This window comes from Bacillus rossius (genome assembly GCF_032445375.1).
Source record: "Bacillus rossius redtenbacheri isolate Brsri chromosome 4 unlocalized genomic scaffold, Brsri_v3 Brsri_v3_scf4_2, whole genome shotgun sequence".
NCBI classification, from domain to species: Eukaryota; Metazoa; Arthropoda; class Insecta; order Phasmatodea; family Bacillidae; genus Bacillus; species Bacillus rossius.
In genome coordinates this window covers 37,832,671-37,853,758 of record NW_026962011.1, presented here as the reverse complement: position 1 = coordinate 37,853,758, position 21,088 = coordinate 37,832,671, and the positions used below count along the sequence as shown (strand labels likewise).

Sequence of the window (21,088 nt, the reverse complement as noted above, 5' to 3'; positions counted from 1 at the left end):
AAGAGCCTGGATGTCTTACTGCTATCACCGGCCACTGCACTGGAGGGGAGGAGTAAGCGAGCCCTACCGATTCTCCTTCTCTTCCCCTACCCCTGTCACGAGCAGGAGCTATAAGGTTGTGACGCCGCGCCGTGATGGGTCCCAAGCTTTCAAATATCTTACACCTACTGTATTTAACCAGCGCGGTAATTATAAGCAGGTGGTGACTGGGTAACTCTTCAAGCTAAACCTAATTGTTTCCAGGAATAGGCCAGTTCTGCCGAAACCCAACCATTACTATTCTTTTTTTTTTGTATAGTCAAGCTTCGAGCATGATTTATGATTTGGAGTGGACTTGGACAAGGCACTGGGATTGATTAAAATATCTTTAATTAATTTCTTACTTCATCACTCAAACAATTTTTTTATTAAAAAATTAATAATATTTTTACCATTACAGTATTTAAAGTTAAGTACCGAAAACTGCTCAAATAGCATTATTTTACACCTTAAAATCCAAATTTTTCCTGGGGGAGGACCTCCGGACACCCTGCTTTAATAGGGGGGGACGGGACCAAGCTTCTTAAGGCCCCCCCCCCCCCCCCCCCAAATACACAAATCCTGGCTACGCTACTGGAATGCGATGGCGTGTCAGGAGTTGGTTGTCTGCCCGCAGGTTATCTCGCCGAGCGAGCAGCAGCTGATCGACAGGCTGATCGACCATGGCCGCCAGCGAGCGGGAGACCTCGACCAGGAGTTGGTTCACCGGCTTTACAAGTTGGTACATCCCACTTACTTTTGTTGCAGACTGCACGTGAAACTTATCAATATAATTTTTTACACCTGTTACGGTCTTAATGAAAATTACCCTAATCCTTTTTTACATATGAGGACCTGTCAGACTTGCAAAAAATGTTTTTGCAGATCAGGGGAAAAAAGAAATTAGAATAAGATCAATTGTAAGCTGCTCTGTGATTTTACTGAAAATTTTTTTTACTGCACAACATGGTGCTCCTCTATTTATGATAGTCACTTGAATTATACTACATCTCGAACCACAACTTTAAATCCCAAAAACAAGTTAGGACACAAAAATGGTAGTTCCTAAAAGTTCAAACCCTCTACTTGTTATTGCCTGGATCTGACCTTAAAAATAAGGACATATTCCAGGCACCCAAACTTAAAAATAGGTGCGGCCGTTTTCTGCCTCCTGACATGTCACCGCAGCTCAGTGAATCCCATCGGATCGTCCTTTCAGTACTGTGCAGGCACCACTGCGAACATGGTGCCTCTTTGGGATCCTCGGAAGCTGTCTCCTTCGTGGGTACAGCACCCATTATGTTAACTGTTTGTCCAGGGTCTACCCCAGATAAGACAACTCGGCAGCCATCACTCGCTGTTGACCTCACAATACCGGTGTATCCCGTACGGGCTCCGGTGGACTTTCCTGTGGACTGTTCCTCTAACTGGTTGCCTTCCGAACGATTCCGAACTCCTGACTTCCATTAAGTCCACCGGTAGCTTCAGCGAATGGTTTCAGTCGGTATCAACGGACGAGTGCTTGCTTGCAGGAAAGGCCTGGTGTACGTCGACGTCCCGATCGAGGACGACGACCACATTGTGGTGCCGCCCCTGGAGGGGTTCGTCATGAACCGGGTGCTGGGCGACTACTTCGAGACGCTGCTGTACAAGATCTTCGTGTCGATCGACGAGCGCACGTCGGTGGGGGAGCTGGCCGGCGTGCTGCAGATCGACCCGGAGCTGGTGAAGAACGCAGTGTCGCTGTACTGCCGGCTCGGCTTCGCCCTCCGCAAGGGCCAGGAGCCCGACGGGGCGGACCTGCACCCTTCGTGGCGGGAGGGCGCCGGCCCGGGCAGAAAGTGAGCAAACCTCCTCTCGTTCCCCTCGTTGCGAGTGTTTAACTGCTTGTCATCTACGTTTGAATACAGTGTGGTTGGCATCCATTCACGTTGTCTACGAACTGGGGTAAATGTAGTTGAAATAGTGCTTGTTATAGCGCGATAACTGAGTGGACTGTATGCGAAAACGATTACAGATGCCATTATACCACAACAATTTAACGGTGAGGCTACACCATAGTACTACTCACCGCCATGATGAAAAATTATGGCTGACTTCCGACTGGAAGTCCAGGGCTGCCAACTATTGGCAGAGGATGCTGAATAATGGTTGCCACTACACAGCAGCGCGGGAAATACAAATTTGAAGTATTCAGAGACTTCTCAGAAGCACTGATTACGTTGAGGTCTAATAAATGTTACTAACGCAAAATTACACACACTAATATACAGTCTGAACAGTGCTTGTTATTTATAAAAATACATAGGCGTTCTGAAATGTTTGAATTTAAGTCTTGAGACTTGTGCCTACCTTATTTACCTAATGTAATGATGTGACTTTTACCAAAACTGCGGAAACTAAAAGCGGGTGTCTCATTATAATCGCAAACTTGTATCTTGCCAATTTGGTATCGGCTCAGTTGAAATACTACAGGCTCTGCTTATGCCACTTTATAGACTGCTCTTAATTACCGTGTCCTGAATCTCCACTTGGTTGAAAAAACTACTTGCTACTGTAAAATGCATCACTTATGCCACTTTAGTCCGAGGCAGGATGGAGAGGGTGCAGATGGAGTTGTCACTGGGTTCTTTCTGCTTCTCCTCACTGTGGCTGCTGTGGAAGGCACCCCTCCCACTCCTCATGACCCCTCCCCAGCAACTACATAGACCACCATGTATCACCACATTCTTTGCCTTCAGAACAGCCGGAGCTTTTCAACTACAGTCGTAAAACAATTTTTATTTTCTAACTGTGGCTAGGTGTTTCAAAAGAGACCATATGAATCACTCTACTGACGAAAGTGGCACCAGAAAAGGTCTGTTAAATATGGATAAATTTAATAATTGTGTACTGAATTGCCATTTGCCCATTTCCAATCCATAAAGTCTTTTTTTTCATAAACTCACATTCAAAATGCTTGGGCCACATTATGTTGAGTGTCTCATTATTTTCTGGTGATACTGTATTTCCTCCACAGTTGCATTCCGTCGCTCCACCGTCACATCGGCTCAGCACGCATTATCTTTATTTGCCTGAGGTCGACAAGACTTAATACTGTGGCATTAAAACTAGACATGTACCTTTTTATAGTTTCTTTTAATAAATATTTTCTTATACTGCTTCATGAAACAATAATAAAAATCTACAAAAAATTCAATTTTAGCTTAGGGTGTCTATTGGGTCTTGAAAATCACTAGTCCTGAAAAAGACATGAAACATAGAAATAGAAATGGTCACAAAAGTCTAGCAAAAATAAAAATAAAAAATGTTTTCTTATCACCATCATCATATCACCACCACTATCAGTTTGGCTTCAATTTTATGTGATCAAAGTTATTAAAAGGACAATAGTAAGCCAATAAATTTTATTTCAACTCCAATAAAAAAAACTGAACCTTATTTAGGCCTGTTAGTAAATGTGTTAAAAATTTTTTAGGCCTATGACTGTAACTGAAGAGCCGCTTTTATTGGATCTGAACTCGGAAACTGGCTTCACCCCGCCCGAAGAGACGTCAAGTGGAACAGAAGAAGTAGACCCCAGCTTCCTGTCCAATCAGCTGCGGAGTAGGCGCATTGCCTTTCTTTTTGACTCCACGCTGACTGCTTTCCTCATGATGGGCAACCTTTCACCGGTAAGTCTGTTATTTTTAGTATTTTTGCCTTATTTACGTTATACTCATTAAAGTATTTTGTAAATATTGCTCAATTTTTTTAATCACGATAATGTAATTCTTAGCATTTTTGTTTAGAAGCAGGGGCGTAGCCAGGGGGGGGGGGGGTGTTTAGGGGTTCAAACCGCTCCCTTAGGACCCAATCTTTAATTAACTTCTTATTCATCACTCAAACAAATTTCATATAAAAATTAATAAAATTTTTACCATTACAATATTTAAATTTAAGTACCGAAAACTGCTAAAATAGCACTCAGGGTGTCTACTGACCCTGGAAAACCTGGAAAACCTGGAAATATCAGGGAATTTTGTAATCAGGGAAAAATCAGGGAATTTTTTTTTGGTAGGTTGTAGTTGGCAATACGTTTTTTGTTTATTGATCAGCTTGCATTGACGTGGCATCATGAGTATCCCCTCCCATTTTTATTTTTGAATTGGCAAATAACGAACAGTTCCCACGTCCATTTTCTTTTATTTACCATCAGATTCGGAAGTGGCATCAAATCACGTGATACAAACTGGTTCAAGCTGGTCTGTTATCCTGCTGACGTGACGTGCTGCAGCATTGCTTCCCACGTTCGGATTATACCGACAGGTGCATTTAATTTTAAGTATCTATGGATGCCCTCAACGTAAACTGGACATTTTTGTTAGCTTTGAAAATATGTACATACCACAGACACTTTTGGTGAAGATTCGCCATCGTTGCTAGAAATTGGTAGCTGTGGGCTTCATACGGTCCATGGTGCTTTCGAAACCTGGAATTTCTGCTACACAATGGGACGTTGTTAGTTTTTTGAGGCACAGTTACTATTTGTTTAAGCACGTACCTGCAAGGAGGGCAGATTACATTAGAATAACTGGATCAGAGCTTTTTCCCAAGAAATTTTGTGCAATCAGATGGAATACTGCAGTTGCTGAGCGTGCCATGAAAACGTTACCCCACCTAAAGAAATTTGTTAGTGAAGTTTATATTTCATCTCTCTCTTTCAGTGTAGTGAAAAGTGCTCTTGAAGATAATCTTCTAAAAGTAAAATTGACATTCTTCCACTTTTTGGCATCAGAGCTGGAATTGTTTCTCACAATGTTACAAAGTGAAGCACCCATGGCACCTTTTCTCTATGATTCACTGGTAGACATTTTATTAGCTTTGGCAGTAAAGTTTTTGAAACCGGAAGTACTGAAGAGCTTTAGGGAGAAACGCAATGTATCTCAATTGGATGTAGATAACCAGGAAAATCTATTGACTGCTAACAATATCAAGTTGGGTTATGCAGTACGCCATGCCATCAAAAAAGAGAAAGTACCAGAAAAGTCTGTCCTGTTACAGAAAAATAATAGGACTTGTCTAAAGGTTATGGTAAAAAAACTTCAGGACAAAAGTCCCCTGAAGTACAATCTTACCAAGGGAATTTCCTGCTTATGTCCGTCTGTGGCTTTAAATTCGGGTGTGAGGAAACAGCGTGTGAAGTACAGTTTAGAATGTTGTCTTCAAAACAGGTGATTATCAGGACAAGAAGCTGATAACATTGAGTGATCATATCAGTTGGTATGTTCCTCGCAAGATTCTGCAGCACTGTTCTCGTCTTTTTCTCGAGAAGACGGGCGCCTTGATCACTTGTGGATGCTCATTCTTAAGGCACATACAGTAGCTTCCAAAACAGGCCTTCTAAAGTTTGTGAGGATGGTGTTGGTAATTTACCATGGAAATGCATCATTGTAAATAGGATTTTCAGTGAATTCTAATCTGCTGACTGAAAACTTGCAGGAAGAAATACTGATCGCACAAAGACAGATGTATGACTTTGTTCAACGTTCTGGAGGTGTAGAGCATGTTGATATCACCAAGTCCATGTTACAGTATGTAAGAAATGCTAGTTGTAGGTGTAAGGAAGCCCTGCAAACAAAACAAAAAGAAAAGGAAGCTACAGACAAGAAGAAGGCAGAAAAAAGAAGAGTTGAAGAGGTGATCAAGGCATTGCAGTTGAAGAAGGCTCGAATGTTGGATTTGGCTCGTTCTGAAGTAAGTGCAATAGACGCAAAAGTTGAGTCAATGCGAAATTGATGGGAGCTTCCTTTTACTAATGTTTTTTGCAAAAGGAAGTGTGTGAAATATTTGTAGCAGCATGTTTTATTTGCCATCAATTGAGTCACTTTGGTCACGTTTGGAAGAAGGTAATTTTTTTTACTAATTTAAGTAAGTTGAAATACTTTGAAACCCGTCAATGTAATATAATGCAGTTTTTTTTCAGTTTCTTGGAATGTCGTAATTGTGTTAAAGAAAACCTGGAAAAATTCAGTTTTAGACCTGGAAAACCTGGAAAAATCAGGGAATTTAATTTACTAGATCTGGTAGACACCCTGAGCACTATTTTACACCTTAAAATCCAAATTTTCCCGGGGGAAGACCCCCGGACCCCCCTCTTTAATACGGGGGGGGCCATGCATCTTAACACCTCCCATACACAAATCCTGGCTACGCCACTGTTTAGAAGTGGTACACAACTAAATACCTACATTTCAGATAGGTAATAAAGCAATGAATCGAGACAGTGGAAATTCATTTTAGCTGTGTATATAAGAATAAGCGTGAAATAAGCCCTTGTTTGTGTTGACTGATGGGAGTGCCTCTCGTGCCAGGGGCTGAAGAACCACGCAGTGACCATGTTCGAGGTGGGGAAGCTGTCGGACGAGTCGCTCGACAGCTTCCTGGCCGAGCTGGAGAAGATCTCGACGGACGACGGCGAGGGCGAGGCGCAGCGCTACTTCGACCATGCGCTCATCCTGCGCGAGACCATCGTGTTCCTGCGCCAGAACCGCCGCATGGCGGACCACATGCGGCTGGCGGTGGACCTGATCCGCTGCGAGAGCCTCCAGTCGCTGGACCCGGCCACCTGTACACGCTTGCTGTGCAAGAACTACGCGTGAGTCCCGGCGCTCCTCGTGCTTGGTCCTGCCGTAACCATGTGCCACAACCTTTGGCTGATGTAGCTCTAACAGTCACTGATGATAACTAGAGACCCGTGAATTTCGCGGATTCATTTCGCGATAGGCTAGCATCAAAACAACTATACCTTCGTACCGCTTCTGCGATTGGCCTACATTTTATCCGGGGAACTGTGCGCCAATGGGAAACACTAAACCAAGAATGTGTCGAATTACGGACAGCCTAGTTGATGAGACGTCTCAAGCGTCAGTAGCCAATGAACAGGTGTCATTTCCGCGAGTATTTAAAGGACTGTGGAGTCTATCCTAGAGGTCAATGAATCCGCGAATTTTGCAGGTCTCTACTGATAACCTTTCAATTATGTATGTACAATTCATGTTAAATAATTATCTACTCACCTTTGTATCTATCAGATTTCTAGAGAATTAAAAAAATTTATTTTTTTGTTTTAATCTAGCACTGCACTTTGAAAGCAAAGTAATACAGTATATACAGAGTTTTGGTGTGCCCTATAAGCTGACTACTGACTGGAGTTGGCTATTTTATTATAGAAAACTGTGGCATATAAATTACTTATTTTTTGTAATTCCCAGTTATTTTCGAACGTACCCGACATTTGAGCAGGACATACAGAATATGGCATTTATTCCGTTCTGATTTTAGTTCTTGTATTGCTTATTTTTTGCCAGGCTTCTTGTTTCCATGGCTCCACTGAGTAAAGAAATCCGACCAATCAGCAGCTGCACTCCTCCCCACCTGGGTCCGGCCATTCCTGAAGTGAACACTGTTTGGTTCAAGCTGTTCATCTACCACCTCAGCGGATACGGCCCTCCAACATTGTTCCTGGCTAAAGGTACTCGGTCTGTTGTGATCTTTGATACATATTTCTTACAAATTTAATATCTGAAAGTTATATTTTTAAGTCTTTATTGTCAATTCACAAACTCCTCTTTTGACTCAGTCCCTGTCAATTTCTGTCACATACTTTTGCTTTGTTTATAATTTTATTGGAAGCAATATTTTGCACATAAATTTTCTCTTACAAGTAAACAAATGACAAAATGATGGAAGAGTTAAGAAAACCGTTCTTGCGCTACAAACTTTATTTCAGCACAGGTATTTACAGGGTGAGATTACTGAATACTGAAGTCCCATCAAGCTTATCCAACATTTTGATAACTGTGTTTGTGTTTGGTAGTGAGGATTCAGCCAAGAAACAGAAATGCATTATGCATGGTGTATGGTTCACCCATACTTACCAGATATTTAATTAAGCTCAGTGGAAAGGGATAAAAAAAACTTTAAGTACTGCTTGTGTTTTACTCACCTGTCTTGATGTGTGGCTTGTAGGCCTATGTGAATATCAGTTTTTTAGTTCTAATTGAATTTGAATATGAATACCAAATTATTCTTGAATACAAATGTGAACTTGAATAAAAAATGACATACAGTACACTCCCTATTTAACGCGGTTGTCGGGGGACATAACTTTTACCCGCGTTGTTGCATAACCGCGATGTTTCGATGTGACCAAGGTCAAAAGGCATAAAACACCGCCTGTGTTCTAATAGGTCGGCAAGCACGCACAGTATAGACGGCCCGCCTTTGTGCGGACTTTGCATCCGCAGTTTTCACTAAACGCGGGTGAAAAAATAAAAATAATAAATTGTAAATATAAATATTAAATGTTGAATTTTATTTTTTATTTTTCCGCATGCCGCGCACAGTTTGTCGCACGGCCTACGAGCGCGCCACACGCCGCCATACACACGTGCGGCACATAAGCTGCTGCCAGTCTCGTGGTGTCAGCCACAGTATCTGCTTCGTCTGAGTGTCCGTAACAAAGTAAGTGCAGTGTGTGCGGTTACACACGATTTTGTGGTCAAAGTCTTCTAAATAGAAAGGCCATAGTAATACTTCAAACCGAATATGAATCTCAAAGTACCGAGTTTGATTGACAAAATAAAAATTCTAGATTTACGTACTTACAAATAGCGTGTCTTTTGCAGAAGTATGCAGCAGATACGTGAAAAACTATTCTAGCATTCGTACAATATAAAATAAAGAATCGTCTATCGTGTAAAGTGGTTAAACTTTGTTATCCATGCTTACAGTAAATTATAAATGGTCACATGTGGGATACAAAAATTGCGCCAAAATAATTTTAGCGCAATCAATGGCGCCGTATTAAAAAGTCTGTTAAACGTTGTCTTTACTTATTCCATCAAACGCTTTGTCGAGTTGCTGAGTGTGTGTGGCTCGAATCGGCAAGTGTTATATTCCCCAGCCTCTGGTTAAAGGTCGGGAGGCCGCTACACATAAACATTTCCGGGGCTTGTTTACTACCTCACGACAAAAGTGGTACAGTATGGTTCACGTAAGTATTGGACCACTGGGAATTCCTCGGCAAAGATTAAAATTACGCTAGCTGATTTACTTTATTATTTAATGTTAAAACATTATACCAAAGTAAAAAGATGAACGTGTATAATACAACGAATAATATTACGTCTGTAGGTTCAAGTTGTAACAAAACATTTATATGTCTCCGCTTGTCAACACACGTGACCACGAGAAGTGTGCAGACGGAAATGAGTGAACTACTCAAGGTCACCAGACTTCCCCCCTTTCGGCTTAATCGCCCCTCTCATCACTGGCGCTTATATTCCACTCCTCCCATCTACCCGGGTGTCTTGGTCGCATATTCTCGGCTCGCCTCTCCCCTCCCAGCGCTTGCCGTCAATCAAACCTATCCAAAATCAATCCCCAGCCGAGTCACGCTGGATAATGTCGCTGGACGGTAGGCTTTATCGGGTCCCCTGTCCGATGCTTTATTTGTGGGTTAAAAAAAATGTTAACTAATGTTTCAGAAAATAACACTGGTCTGGATTGGATCATAATTTGAAAACACTACAAGATAGAGGAATAATGTACGGAGATATCTTGTTTAGAATTTCACTGCGGACATTTTCTACGCCTAGGCTTTTTTCTGCCCGATGCTTAGTTTGTGAGTTACAACGCAAAATTATCCTAATCGGCTGTCAATCATTTATTCCATTATTATTACAGTAGAAACTCGTTAATCCGTGACCCGCTAATTCGGGAATCGGATAATCCGGGACGATTTAAAAGTGCAGAAAAAAAAAGAGAAGTAAAAATTGTCAGAGCTTAAAATTAACGTCACGCGGGCCGGCGGCCGGCAAACACTGCAAGCCTTCGCATGGGCCGCCAAACTCTGCAACGCTGTTTGTACCGACCCTTTGTGTCGTCCCCCTTTCAGCTGTCACATTTGTCACTCTTTAAACTTGAGGGGGATGTCTTGACTTCTGCTTCCCGTCTCCCTTTGTTTGTTTCCACCCGCCAACGCACGGCAGGCGCCTGGCGAGTGACGTGTCTGGCTGGCATTCGGCGGGACGAAGTGGGATGATTGTGAAGGGGGGGGGCTACCCAAAATTTATGTGTGCAAGTTCAGCACGATCTTATCTTTCTCTCTTCGGCTGTTGTAAATGACCGTGAACTAATGGCTAGGCAGTGCCGTATTTTTTTAAGCCGAGACAACAATTCGAAGGCGGCCCTTACCTTATCCGGTTTTATTATTATTATTTTTTTACAGAATTTCAATTATCCGGGCATTGGCGGGTCCCAATGAACACGAATAATGGGGAGTTTACTATTTTTATCCATCTGCTGCCAAGGCGCAGTAAGCCTCGGGAGATGTTACGTCACATGACCTTGGCCTTAACCCAGCTGCACGCCGGTGTCTGAGAAGCTTGACGAGACCTTCCGGGCTTTAATCGGTAATCCGTGATTATCTCGGTCCCGACCATCACGAATAACGAGGTTCTACTGTGTTGTTATTATTATTATTATTCATTTTTGATTGGGGGACATGGTTTGACCCGCGATATACCCGATTCCGCGATCTATCGGGGCGCGGTATACCGGGAGTTTACTGTAGTTTGAATCCCATAGAAACTTTTTGCATCACACCACATTACAGCATAACATAAACATATTTACTTAGTGATACAATTTATATAGAAGTAGAAAATTTTTACCATTCAAAATTTGAAGCTTTTTTCAATTTTTGGATTATTTATATTCAAACAAAGTCTGTCAAATCTATACTTATCAGCTAATTAAAATTTTTGTGGAGTGGAGATTCTCCGAGTCACAATGTTGCCAGCTGGTGTAGCAGGTATAGGCAAGTATTTTCTTGCCAATCAGTGTGCCAACCTATGTGTGCTTGGGTAAAAGAGTTAGACATTTTTGCCCTTTTTTAGTATGACTTTTTTTTGGGACACATGGGATAATGATAATTGCCTGAGCTGTTATTGCGCTAGGAGTGTGTGTGTGTGTGTGTGTGGGGGGGGGGGGGGGGCCTGTATCCGGTCGTTCACTGTGTACTGTCCACCAGAAATACGTTTTCATAGCATGTTAGGCTTTAGGAGTCCTTTCTGTGAGTATGCAACCAGATGCAAAATTTTTGAGTGCTTGTCACCTGGAAAACAACGGCTAGAAGATACACGCTGTGATTACAGCCAGAGCTGTGAATAGATCTCGTGAAGGGGCATCAGTATAAGCATTAAATTACTATTTTATAAGTTTTCTGTATAATTGAATTTAAAAATAATTTTATCACACTTTAATCTCACGGACTGGTGGTTTTTTTGATTGCCAACCTTTGCACTTCAAATTTAAGTGATTTTGCTTGAGAAAAGAAAACCTAATTTTTAATATATTTTTTTTTATTATTTGTTTTTAATGCTTGCTTCTTCAGTCAATTATTTAATGATTTTTTTAAATCAAGTCATAAATACATACATATTAATGTTATCAAATGCATGAAACATACATGTCATGTTTGTAGGAAAGACATGTGAGCAGTAACACATGTACAAACCAGCATTAAATAAAGACTACAGTCAAACCTCTCTGAAACGACCCCTCACGGTTCCCAGGAATAGGGTCGTAATAGGGGGGGGGGGGGTCGTAATAGAGGGGGAGTCGTAATAGATGTTTTCCAAAATTTTCAGTTGATTTCAAACCCCCCCCCAACCCACTAAGAAACCAGCCGTACAATGGCAGGATGCTGTCACTCACAATGCTAGACGGCTAGGCTTTAAACCCACTTCAACCTTCATGACAAGTCCGTCGCCCAACAGGCCACCTCTAAAGAAAATATGTCAATAGACAGTTTATTTTTTAGTTTAAATGTACGTTTTCTGCTTGCCGTAGTTAAATACACTAGAACCCCGATGTCACGAACCCCGGATTTAAAGAAGCAGTGATTTTAAAAATACATTATCGGGAACCGTCAAAAAATTGGACATTTTGACCAAAATGTGAAAATCTGAAGAAAAAAAATTAAAAAAAAATTGAAATGAAAGATCATTAAAATCTGTTAATTTTAACACCCAGTGTATTTTTGTGTCGGTTTTAATACTTACAATAATGTTCATGTAAGAATAACAAAAAAATAATGGGACATATCCTTTAAAAATATGTCAGTGGTAGGTTCTGCAACGCGAGTGGGCGCACACTAAGCTCGCCCTGCTGGCTGGCGGCAGCGGCTTCATGACGCATAAGCTCACTCTCCTTCCCCTCTGTAACATTCTTCATGGCTAACTCATCCCTCCCAGACACACAAACCATCTAGTGTCCTCCCTTATAACACCCCAACTTCGCTCCCCTTTGAAAAACCTTCAGTGAGAAAATGCTCTTTTCACCCTCCCTTCTCCCGTAAAATTTGTCTATCATGAATAGGGTACTAAAGCGGTGAGGGAGTGGTAAGATCGTTGTAAGTATTTTCGGACCCCTCCCTCCCCACCAAACACGCCCAAAAAAAAGTATGTCAAAATATGTCACTTTTCACACCAAGTTCGAGTTCAGTCATCTCTGGCAAGGAATTTACAAGCTTTCAAACTTAAATATAAATGTATTTTAATAGCAAGGGTCCTATGAAAAGGAATATACCGAATAAATCAAGCTGCTGTCACCAAACAAAGCATAAAACGGCCCAATGCGTGGTCGCTTCGTTATTGCTTGCGCGAGAGGCGAGACGTGGAATGTTAGAAGAAAGATAAATGCGGGGGAGACAGACGGCAGCCAGTGTGTTTCCTGCTTGGGAAATAAGTGGCGTAGCCTTTTTTTTATGCTGGGTGAAGCGACCTTTTTCTATCAACACACCGGAAAAGATAATTGCTTGAGCTGTCAAAATAAACATCGCTGCGGCAGTTAAAACGAGTCGAGGCGGCCGTGCAACCAGTCGGTCGCTGTGTATATCTACTCGAAAAACATAACATCTCTATTCATAAGATTCCTTATAATCTGCACATATTGTCAGATGTTTTCAGCCTGATCCATGCAAGTTCTTTAGCCATGTTTTGAATGAAAACAACTGGCGGGCCAGTGTTGTGTCCTGTTTTGCGGACACATAAAGCTTTGATCAATTTGCTGACATTTTTAATATATTTTTACTCTCGTTAAAAATGAAGCAGATAACGTGATTGTTAACAAGTACAAGCAGCATCTGAGATCGGCCGCAGGGCATGGTACGGGGAGAGGGTGAGCAAGGGCGAGCGAGCGGCCGACTACCATGTTTACACGCTGCGGCCGGAGGGTTTTTCCTGCATTGTATTAATAGTAATTAATATTTAATGGTATTTTATTTATTAAGTCATAATACACAAAATCAAAAAAAAAAAAACCTGTATAAGTCATCAACAATAGTTCACAAATTCAAGAGAAATCCAGCAGGTAGCTTTGCCTTAACTGCGTACCACACTAGACACTCGCAAAAATCTAAACGTAAACACGTTGCCACAAAAACCTTTATCTGCACCCTGCCGGCAAAGGGACGTGGAATGGGGGTTGTCAAGCGCTGACAGCGGTCGACAGGAAGTGGTATCTATTTTTAGATATGCACTGCCTACTGCAGTACAGTACTCGGCAAGAGAAATGCAGTAACACGCTACTCACCACAAGAAACTTATTTTCTGTCCGATTTTCTTCGGATTTTCGGCAATTTTTTCACGGTTCCTCGAAATCGGGTTGTAATAAAGAGGTGGTCGCAATAAATGGGGTCGCAACAAAAAGGTTTTACTGTACTTGGAATCAAAATTCCTGCTGCTTCTGTGTAAGAGGCATGTTGGGCTTAAATGGAGAAGAAGTACGTTATTGTAGCCAACTAACTCTCGTAAAATAATCGGTCTCTGTAACCTCAAGTAGCTAATTTGCTATAATTTTTTTTTTATTCCGTGTTCGCTTGTTTGTTTTTCTTTGAAACCCTGGAAGGAAGGTTGGGTCCGGGCCCCAAGGACCTCTCTCCCGGCTGTGTCTCACATGCTTGTTGATGGAGGATTGTAGTACTCGGGTAGCGGAGTGGCTGGAGTGGTCGCTGTGGGCCGACAGGCAGCCGCATGAAGAAGCTCCCCAAGGTGCTCCAGAACTACGACCGGCTGCTGGTGACCACGTGGGGCCACGACCACGTGGTGCTGCCTGTCTCCAACATCGTGTTCACCCTCAACGACGTGCTGTGCCACTCCGCGGTGCTCGTGCAGGTGCGTGTCGCACCTCCGCGCAGGGTTACCACCATCACGCAGGGTTACCACCATCACGCAGGGTTACCACCATCACGCAGGGTTACCACCATCACGCAGGGTTACCACCATCACACAGGGTTACCACCATCACGCAGGGTTACCACCATCACGCAGGGTTACCACCATCACGCAGGGTTCCCACCATCACGCAGGGTTACCACCATCACACAGGGTTACCACCATCACGCAGGGTTACCACCATCACGCAGGGTTTCCACCGTCACGCAGGGTTTCCACCGTTTAATTTTTCCAAAACCTTTTCTAATGTGTGTTTATGTGTAACATTTTAGTTCTCAGTATACAACATTTTGTACGAGTAATTTCGTGAATGGAAAGGAAATAGTATATATATAAAAAAAAATTACTATTGTACCAAAATGAATAAACTAAATAGATTGGGAAAAAATTAATATCATGTTGTTTGATCTTGCATATCTTATTAGTTAGATATTTTGATATTTTACATTAGTCACATTGGTCCATTTTTCAAACACTCAAAAAATATGCAGATTCATTTTTATTTTCTGAGGGTTATGTTTGAGTCATACATATTACAAATTATTGTATTGTATAAATGCATCATGTGTCAGTCAAAATGATACCATTTTCATGATAAAATACAATGTACAAAAATTAAAAATTTAGTAATAAAAAATCCAAAATCCCCTGTTTTAAAAATGTAATTTACCTAAAAATATAACCATATAATCTTGTCTTTACTAATTGTTTATTGTTACAAACAAGATTTTATTTATGGTTTTATTTTTAGGCCACATTCATTTTTAAAACAAGATGTTTCTTGTTGTTTTTATTTTTTATGATCTCTGTTTTTTCCTTAAGATAGCACAATTTTCAACAAATACATTTACTTGTTCAGTGATGTTTATTTCACCAAAACACTGATGCATGAAACACTTTTACGGTATAATAATTTGTAATAGGCATGTCTAACTACTGGGAACAATAAAAATAAATCAGCAAGTATATGTGCACTTGAGATATGAACCAATGAGGTAATGTAAAAATTAGTTACTATTAGCAGCTACAATATAAATAAAAAAAAATTCCAATACATATTTACCTATTTAGTACATACATTTTGTTACTTACTCCATGCTAAATAATTGACAATCATTGATTTTAATATATGTATTAAAATATACGTTTTTGTAATGATATTAATCAGTATAATTAATCAAAACTCTCTCATTAATTAATTATTTTTTTTGTTGCATTTTAGTGCTTTATGGTGTATTAACTTTCATTTCTGCATTATACTGTGTATTAAAATTATTTTCGCTGTTATTTTGGCTTTATCGCAATTCACCATATAATCTTTTTCCTAGTTATTGTATTGCTGATGAAACTCTTGTCAGTTCAGACCTGAGACACTGAGACTGATATGCGTTTGTGTTTCCCTATTAATTCTCCTGTACTTTTTAACTCTATATGTGCATTATGTGTGACACCCATTGACTAACATAAACTATTTATGATAATGACAAGCATTCCATTGTGGTGTGGGTATCACCATACCAGTATATACACTTGAATATTAGAGGTTCAGTTTCTGTGTTAAATTTTTGTGTATTGCTTTTGTTTGTGTGCCATGTAAAATTGGAAATTTTGTTTGTCAAGTATTTATGTGTAAGTGTGGGATGTCTCTTATTGAAATTATATTGGATGTTTTCTTGACCATTTTGCTATATTAAAATGTATGTTAATCAGTTTACAATCCATATATATACTGTACTTTGTTTAAAGTAAGTTATTGATCATTGTCAGGAAATGTAAATGGAAAAACAGTTATACTTTCTGTTTCAAAACAAATAAGTTCCTTATATGTATTTGTATTTTTGGTGCCTGTCTAGTTGACAGACTTTTTTTCATGAACTATTTATGACCTTAATTTTAAATACATTAAATACATGACATGTGATCCATGCAGATATTATTTAAGTATGACTAAATGTTTTTACTACAATCAGAATCTGAAAATAGTGCCTATTCAATAATAATTTTTTGAAGTTATTTTATGTTTTTGCTAGTAATATCCAACTACAGTAGAATCCCGTTATAGCGAGCACGGTAATAGCGAGAACACGGCTATAACGAGGTCTTTTTGAGGAATTTACGGCGCGATCGTGTGAAGCGCGCTTTGGTTATTTGTCTGCTTTATATCCACTAGTGATGGGTCGTTCGTGAACGATTCGTTCAAAAAGAACGAATCTTTGAGAGAACGAAATCTTGCGATTCGTTCGCGATGTAAAGAACCGGCTCTTTGAGAGCCGGCACCTTGAAAGATTCGGAAGAACGAAAACGCGGAGAGAACGAGAGAATGAGATGACAGAACCGGCCACGTGCCCGGTCTGATTCGTTCGTGAAATGATTCATGACGTCAGGAGTCTGAAGAATTAGTAATCACAGCGTGCGCATGTTCACATGAGCATACAATAACTGATCAAATAAAATAGGGTAACATGAAAAGTATCTATACCTGAAAATGTAGTGGTTTAAAATTGCTTTTTCATATTCACATACACAAATTTGGAAATAAAAAACTAAAAAAAAAACCGTATGAATTAAAAATAACAGGGAAAGTAACTACAAGTGTTCACACTTACCATTTTTGGGTTAATTAATGTACTTCATTCGTTTCTCTTCATACTGAATCGCAGTATTAGTATTAAATTTTTGTCTTTTTTTTCGCTAAATGTGTTGGTCTACATGTAAACACTTTACTGTCACTAGAGTGTAAATAGCCTATATATTAATATTTGTAACTTAAAAAGTAATAAAATATAAATAATCTTGTTTCATATACGCAACTGTGATTCACTGGCTACGGAAAGCAATGTTCAAATTCAAATACAAAAACACGTACCTAATACTTTAAAGGATGAACGAGTTACGACACCTGATAAAAGAGCCAGATCCCATACACAGAAAAGAACGAATTGACCGAGATGAACGAATCGTTCTGAACGAATCATTTCACGGAACTGATCCAAAAGAACCGACTCGGTCAAAAGAACCGTTCTGCCCATCACTAATCTCCACCCCTCTCGCTCACCGCTAGACATCTTGCCGTTGACGCTGTCACATTCTTTAGCCTTGCAGTCGCCACCTAAGTGCGTGGCTTTAAAAATAGAATCCCGTCCTTTCTATTATCAAACTTCCGTTAGTTATCTGTGCCTGCGCTTCACAGTCACATCATCACTGGCTGGCTTCAAGGCCAAGGTATGCTCGAGTCGAATAAACCAAGCCTTTGAATATACATATACTTGTACGCATTTCTTATTGTTTAGAAAATAGACATCTATTTTTTCCGGCCATTAAACATGGCAGTGCACTTTTTTTTTAAAAAAAATGTAAATGCTCTTAATTAATTTGTTGGGACATTTTCATTAATGAATAATAACATTGTTTATAACTATGTTAGGCCAAAAAAGTCAGAGCAGTCTTTATACTTGTTGCTAATTGATCACGTTAATAATACACAAATACACAAATCTTGTTTGGAATTATTTCAGTCGTGACACGTTTGCAAACACGTCACGTTATTTATTTTACTATCTGACAAATAGTAGGCACTACCGTATTTATTTCCGAATCGCTAGTACAGTTTTCTTGTAACTTTTGTTTTGGTCAGTTGTTGGGGTATCTGTCCGGGAAAGGGGTGGTGATGGTTTGAGTTTAATCCCAAATTTATTTTCTAAAAAAGTTGACAGGTTTCTTTAAATGAAAAAAAGTATATTTTTCCAGCGACTACTTCGTTGTGAGGCGTACGTGCGTTGCCGCACTCCTGCGTTTTTGTAAGGAATTAAATTGTCGCGCTACACTAGCGCCGCCTGTTTGCAACATCCCGAACCAACATGGCCGCCAGCAGACAGCCCGCGTCGACAATAGATTGCAGCACAATGCTGCGTCGGCCGCGGGCCAAGCCGAGTAATCGATTGAAGGCTGAGATCCTATACTTAGGTGGCGTAGTAGGGTATTCTGGTTGTTTTGACGCAATCAGTGATCGCATCCGTACTTGTGGGGTATCGTTTTAAAGAGAAATTACACATCTGCTCACATAAATTAAAATTTCGTTAATATAACCTGTTATTTTCCAATTATACAGGTTTAAACACAATTTTTATGCTATTTTCGGTTAATTTTTATTTTTGGGGGGCCAAAATCTATCCAATTCGGTTATAGCGAGGACACGGTTATAGCGAGGATCAAACCCGGAACCGTGACACCTCGCTATAACGGGACTCTAGTGTACAATATTTGTGTTGGTTGTGAATGGTCTTTTAGTGCTATTTTATCACATGTGAACTTGTGTAGGCCTATGGTACGACTTCTGGGGCTGCAACCGTCTTGGTTCCTTTTCCTAACGTGAAGAATAGCATTGATGGTAAGGATGTATGACAATATCTTACTATAAAAACCTATTTATGGGAAAGTTGGTCATCATTTTATGTAATATTTTTATTTTTTAGTAAGTTAGTAATGTTTTTACTTGTGATAAAAATTTCTGAGACTGCTAATGCAAAGGCATACAATATTTTTTGAAACTTTCAGCATAGCATGATATCTGTTTGACACATTTTTATAATCATTCCAGAAAGAAATATATTAAAACTAGCTAATCACGATCTATAGTCTGTCTCATGATTATATTGCAGTACAGGGTAAATGGTAGCTACTGTTTGTCAGATTGATACTACATCGCTTTTTAACTTAAAAATGCTTATTGCGCATACCATGGATAATTATAAGTGTTTTTTTTTCTAAGATCATAACATAGTGTCTTGAAAAAAATATTATTACAGTTGTTTACATTCTGAAAGAAAAAGAAAAATATCAATTACAAACAGCAAATATTATTTCACAGGAAAAACCATTTGTAGCAGATGGTTATTATTAATAACAATACATTCCATTAATTATGTGCTATAACCAAACAGATTAAAAATTTTTAATATTAAATTATATCAAAATGGTTGAAACCAAGATGGCATTCTCCAGTTATTTTTCCTTTGTAGTAAGAAATGTGTATAATATCAGATAATACTCTTGATGAAATACAACAAAAAAATGTATTTACAGAATTCTCATTCCAAATTTTCCTTTTAAAAAAACCTTTTTAAGAATATTTTCGTAGCATTGTAAATTTGTGTCCAAAATTTTTCTTTTACTTTGGGTATATCTGGCAACAAAGCACGCCGAAACAAGGATAGCGTTAATAGCAGATGTCGTATACTGGAAAGAGAGAGTAAATGCCTTTTAAAATGCACACTGCAAACTGAGGATGAGACATGATATTTATAAGGAAATCTCATGATCATGAGTAGAGACCCGGAAATTTCGCGGATTCATTTAGTCGCAAGCTAGAATGCAAACCTTCACACTCTCGCACTGTGTTCATGATTGGCACGCAGTTGTTTGGACACGCCCCTCTACGACCGTGAGCCAATGATGCCCAGCTAGGAGAGAAGTAAGCTAATCGGGTAGTGCCAAATAACAAGGATAAAAATGTTCTCGCTAAGAAATCAACCAATGGGAAAGTAAACATGGGTCGAGCACACCTATAACTTTGAATTCTATCCTGAGGCCAGAAGAATCCGCGAAATTTCCGGGTCTCTAATCGTGAGTAATGTGTTGTATTATGACTACTGATTGATGTTTTGAAGAAACTATAAGGCTCAAAAGCCGATGCGTGCGATGTGTGCCTGCTTCTCGGATGCAACTGTGAATGTGTGCGGTGGCTCCCAGGCGGAGACGCGGACTGGTTCGCGCACCCGGCCGTCGAGAAGCTGTCGGAGAGCATCGACCTGGTCCACAACTGCGGGTTCGTGACGATGGTGAACGTGACGGGGGGCCCGCTCGCGCGCCTGGCGGGGTCCCCCCCCGCGGACAGCACAAACCTGGTGGAGAGCTGGATAGCGGCGACGGCGCGGGAGGGCGCCCCGGTGAACGGCTTCACGAGCGAGGACTCTGCGGACCTCTTGCGGGACGAGCTGAGCGGCCCGGGGTGCCGCGGCGGGGACGCCTTCCAGGGGTGGACGCTGCTCGACTGCAGCTTCGGTGTCCCCTTGTTCGACGCCCACGTCAACAGGAGGATCTGCGACGCCGTCATCGCCGGCGCGCTCTGGACCGAGGACAGTCTGAAGGAGCTGACGGCCTCCAGCCGCAAGCTGTGCCTCAGACTGCTGGATTTCATTGCCAGCTACCAGGTGAAGCAGCAACCGTTCTTCAGAGTCTTTTAGTTTTATCAACACCTCTGGCAAGTTGAGGCAAATGTCTTTGATTTTTTTTATTTGATTAATCCCATTTGAGTTATGTTATGCAGAAGGCATCCAAGCATCATTAGTGCAAAACTAAGCTACTAGCCTGAAAGGTTTATTCAGAACAATAATATTATTGGTATTATAATAGTGACATTTCATCGCTTAAGAAACAACACCGCCTATGTGACATAAAACAAATTTTTCAGGAGAGCTTAATCTGCTCAAACGTGCCGAGACACACTTGCAGTTCTTATGGCAGGGTGATTCTGCTGTGGTTGTGATACCCGTTATGAAAATGGACTACACAACAGTACCCATTATGAAAACTAACTACAGCAAAACCCCTTATTTGCACTTTTCATGGGGACAAAGTAAAAAAGTGTAAAAAGCGGGAAAGTGTAAATAAAGGGAAAAGTATAAAAAGGAGTACAGTTTACCTTATTTAGAATTTTTTTCCTTTTGTTTAATAGCACATACTACAATGCAGGTACAAACACACTAACAACAAATTTTACTTTAGTATTT

General features: G+C 40.4%; 1 protein-coding gene across 1 annotated transcript in view; it reads left to right on the top strand.

Moving 5' to 3' along the window:
- Positions 1–21,088, top strand: part of LOC134542411 (protein FAM91A1) — a 32,186-nt gene that overhangs the window by 4,110 nt on the left and 6,988 nt on the right. The window contains exons 4-11 of the mRNA XM_063386622.1: positions 656–756; positions 1,551–1,859; positions 3,497–3,692; positions 6,372–6,655; positions 7,368–7,531; positions 14,092–14,240; positions 18,618–18,687; positions 20,049–20,509. Coding sequence (XP_063242692.1) covers positions 656–756; positions 1,551–1,859; positions 3,497–3,692; positions 6,372–6,655; positions 7,368–7,531; positions 14,092–14,240; positions 18,618–18,687; positions 20,049–20,509 — 1,734 coding nt within the window. The remainder of the gene's footprint in view (positions 1–655; positions 757–1,550; positions 1,860–3,496; positions 3,693–6,371; positions 6,656–7,367; positions 7,532–14,091; positions 14,241–18,617; positions 18,688–20,048; positions 20,510–21,088) is intronic.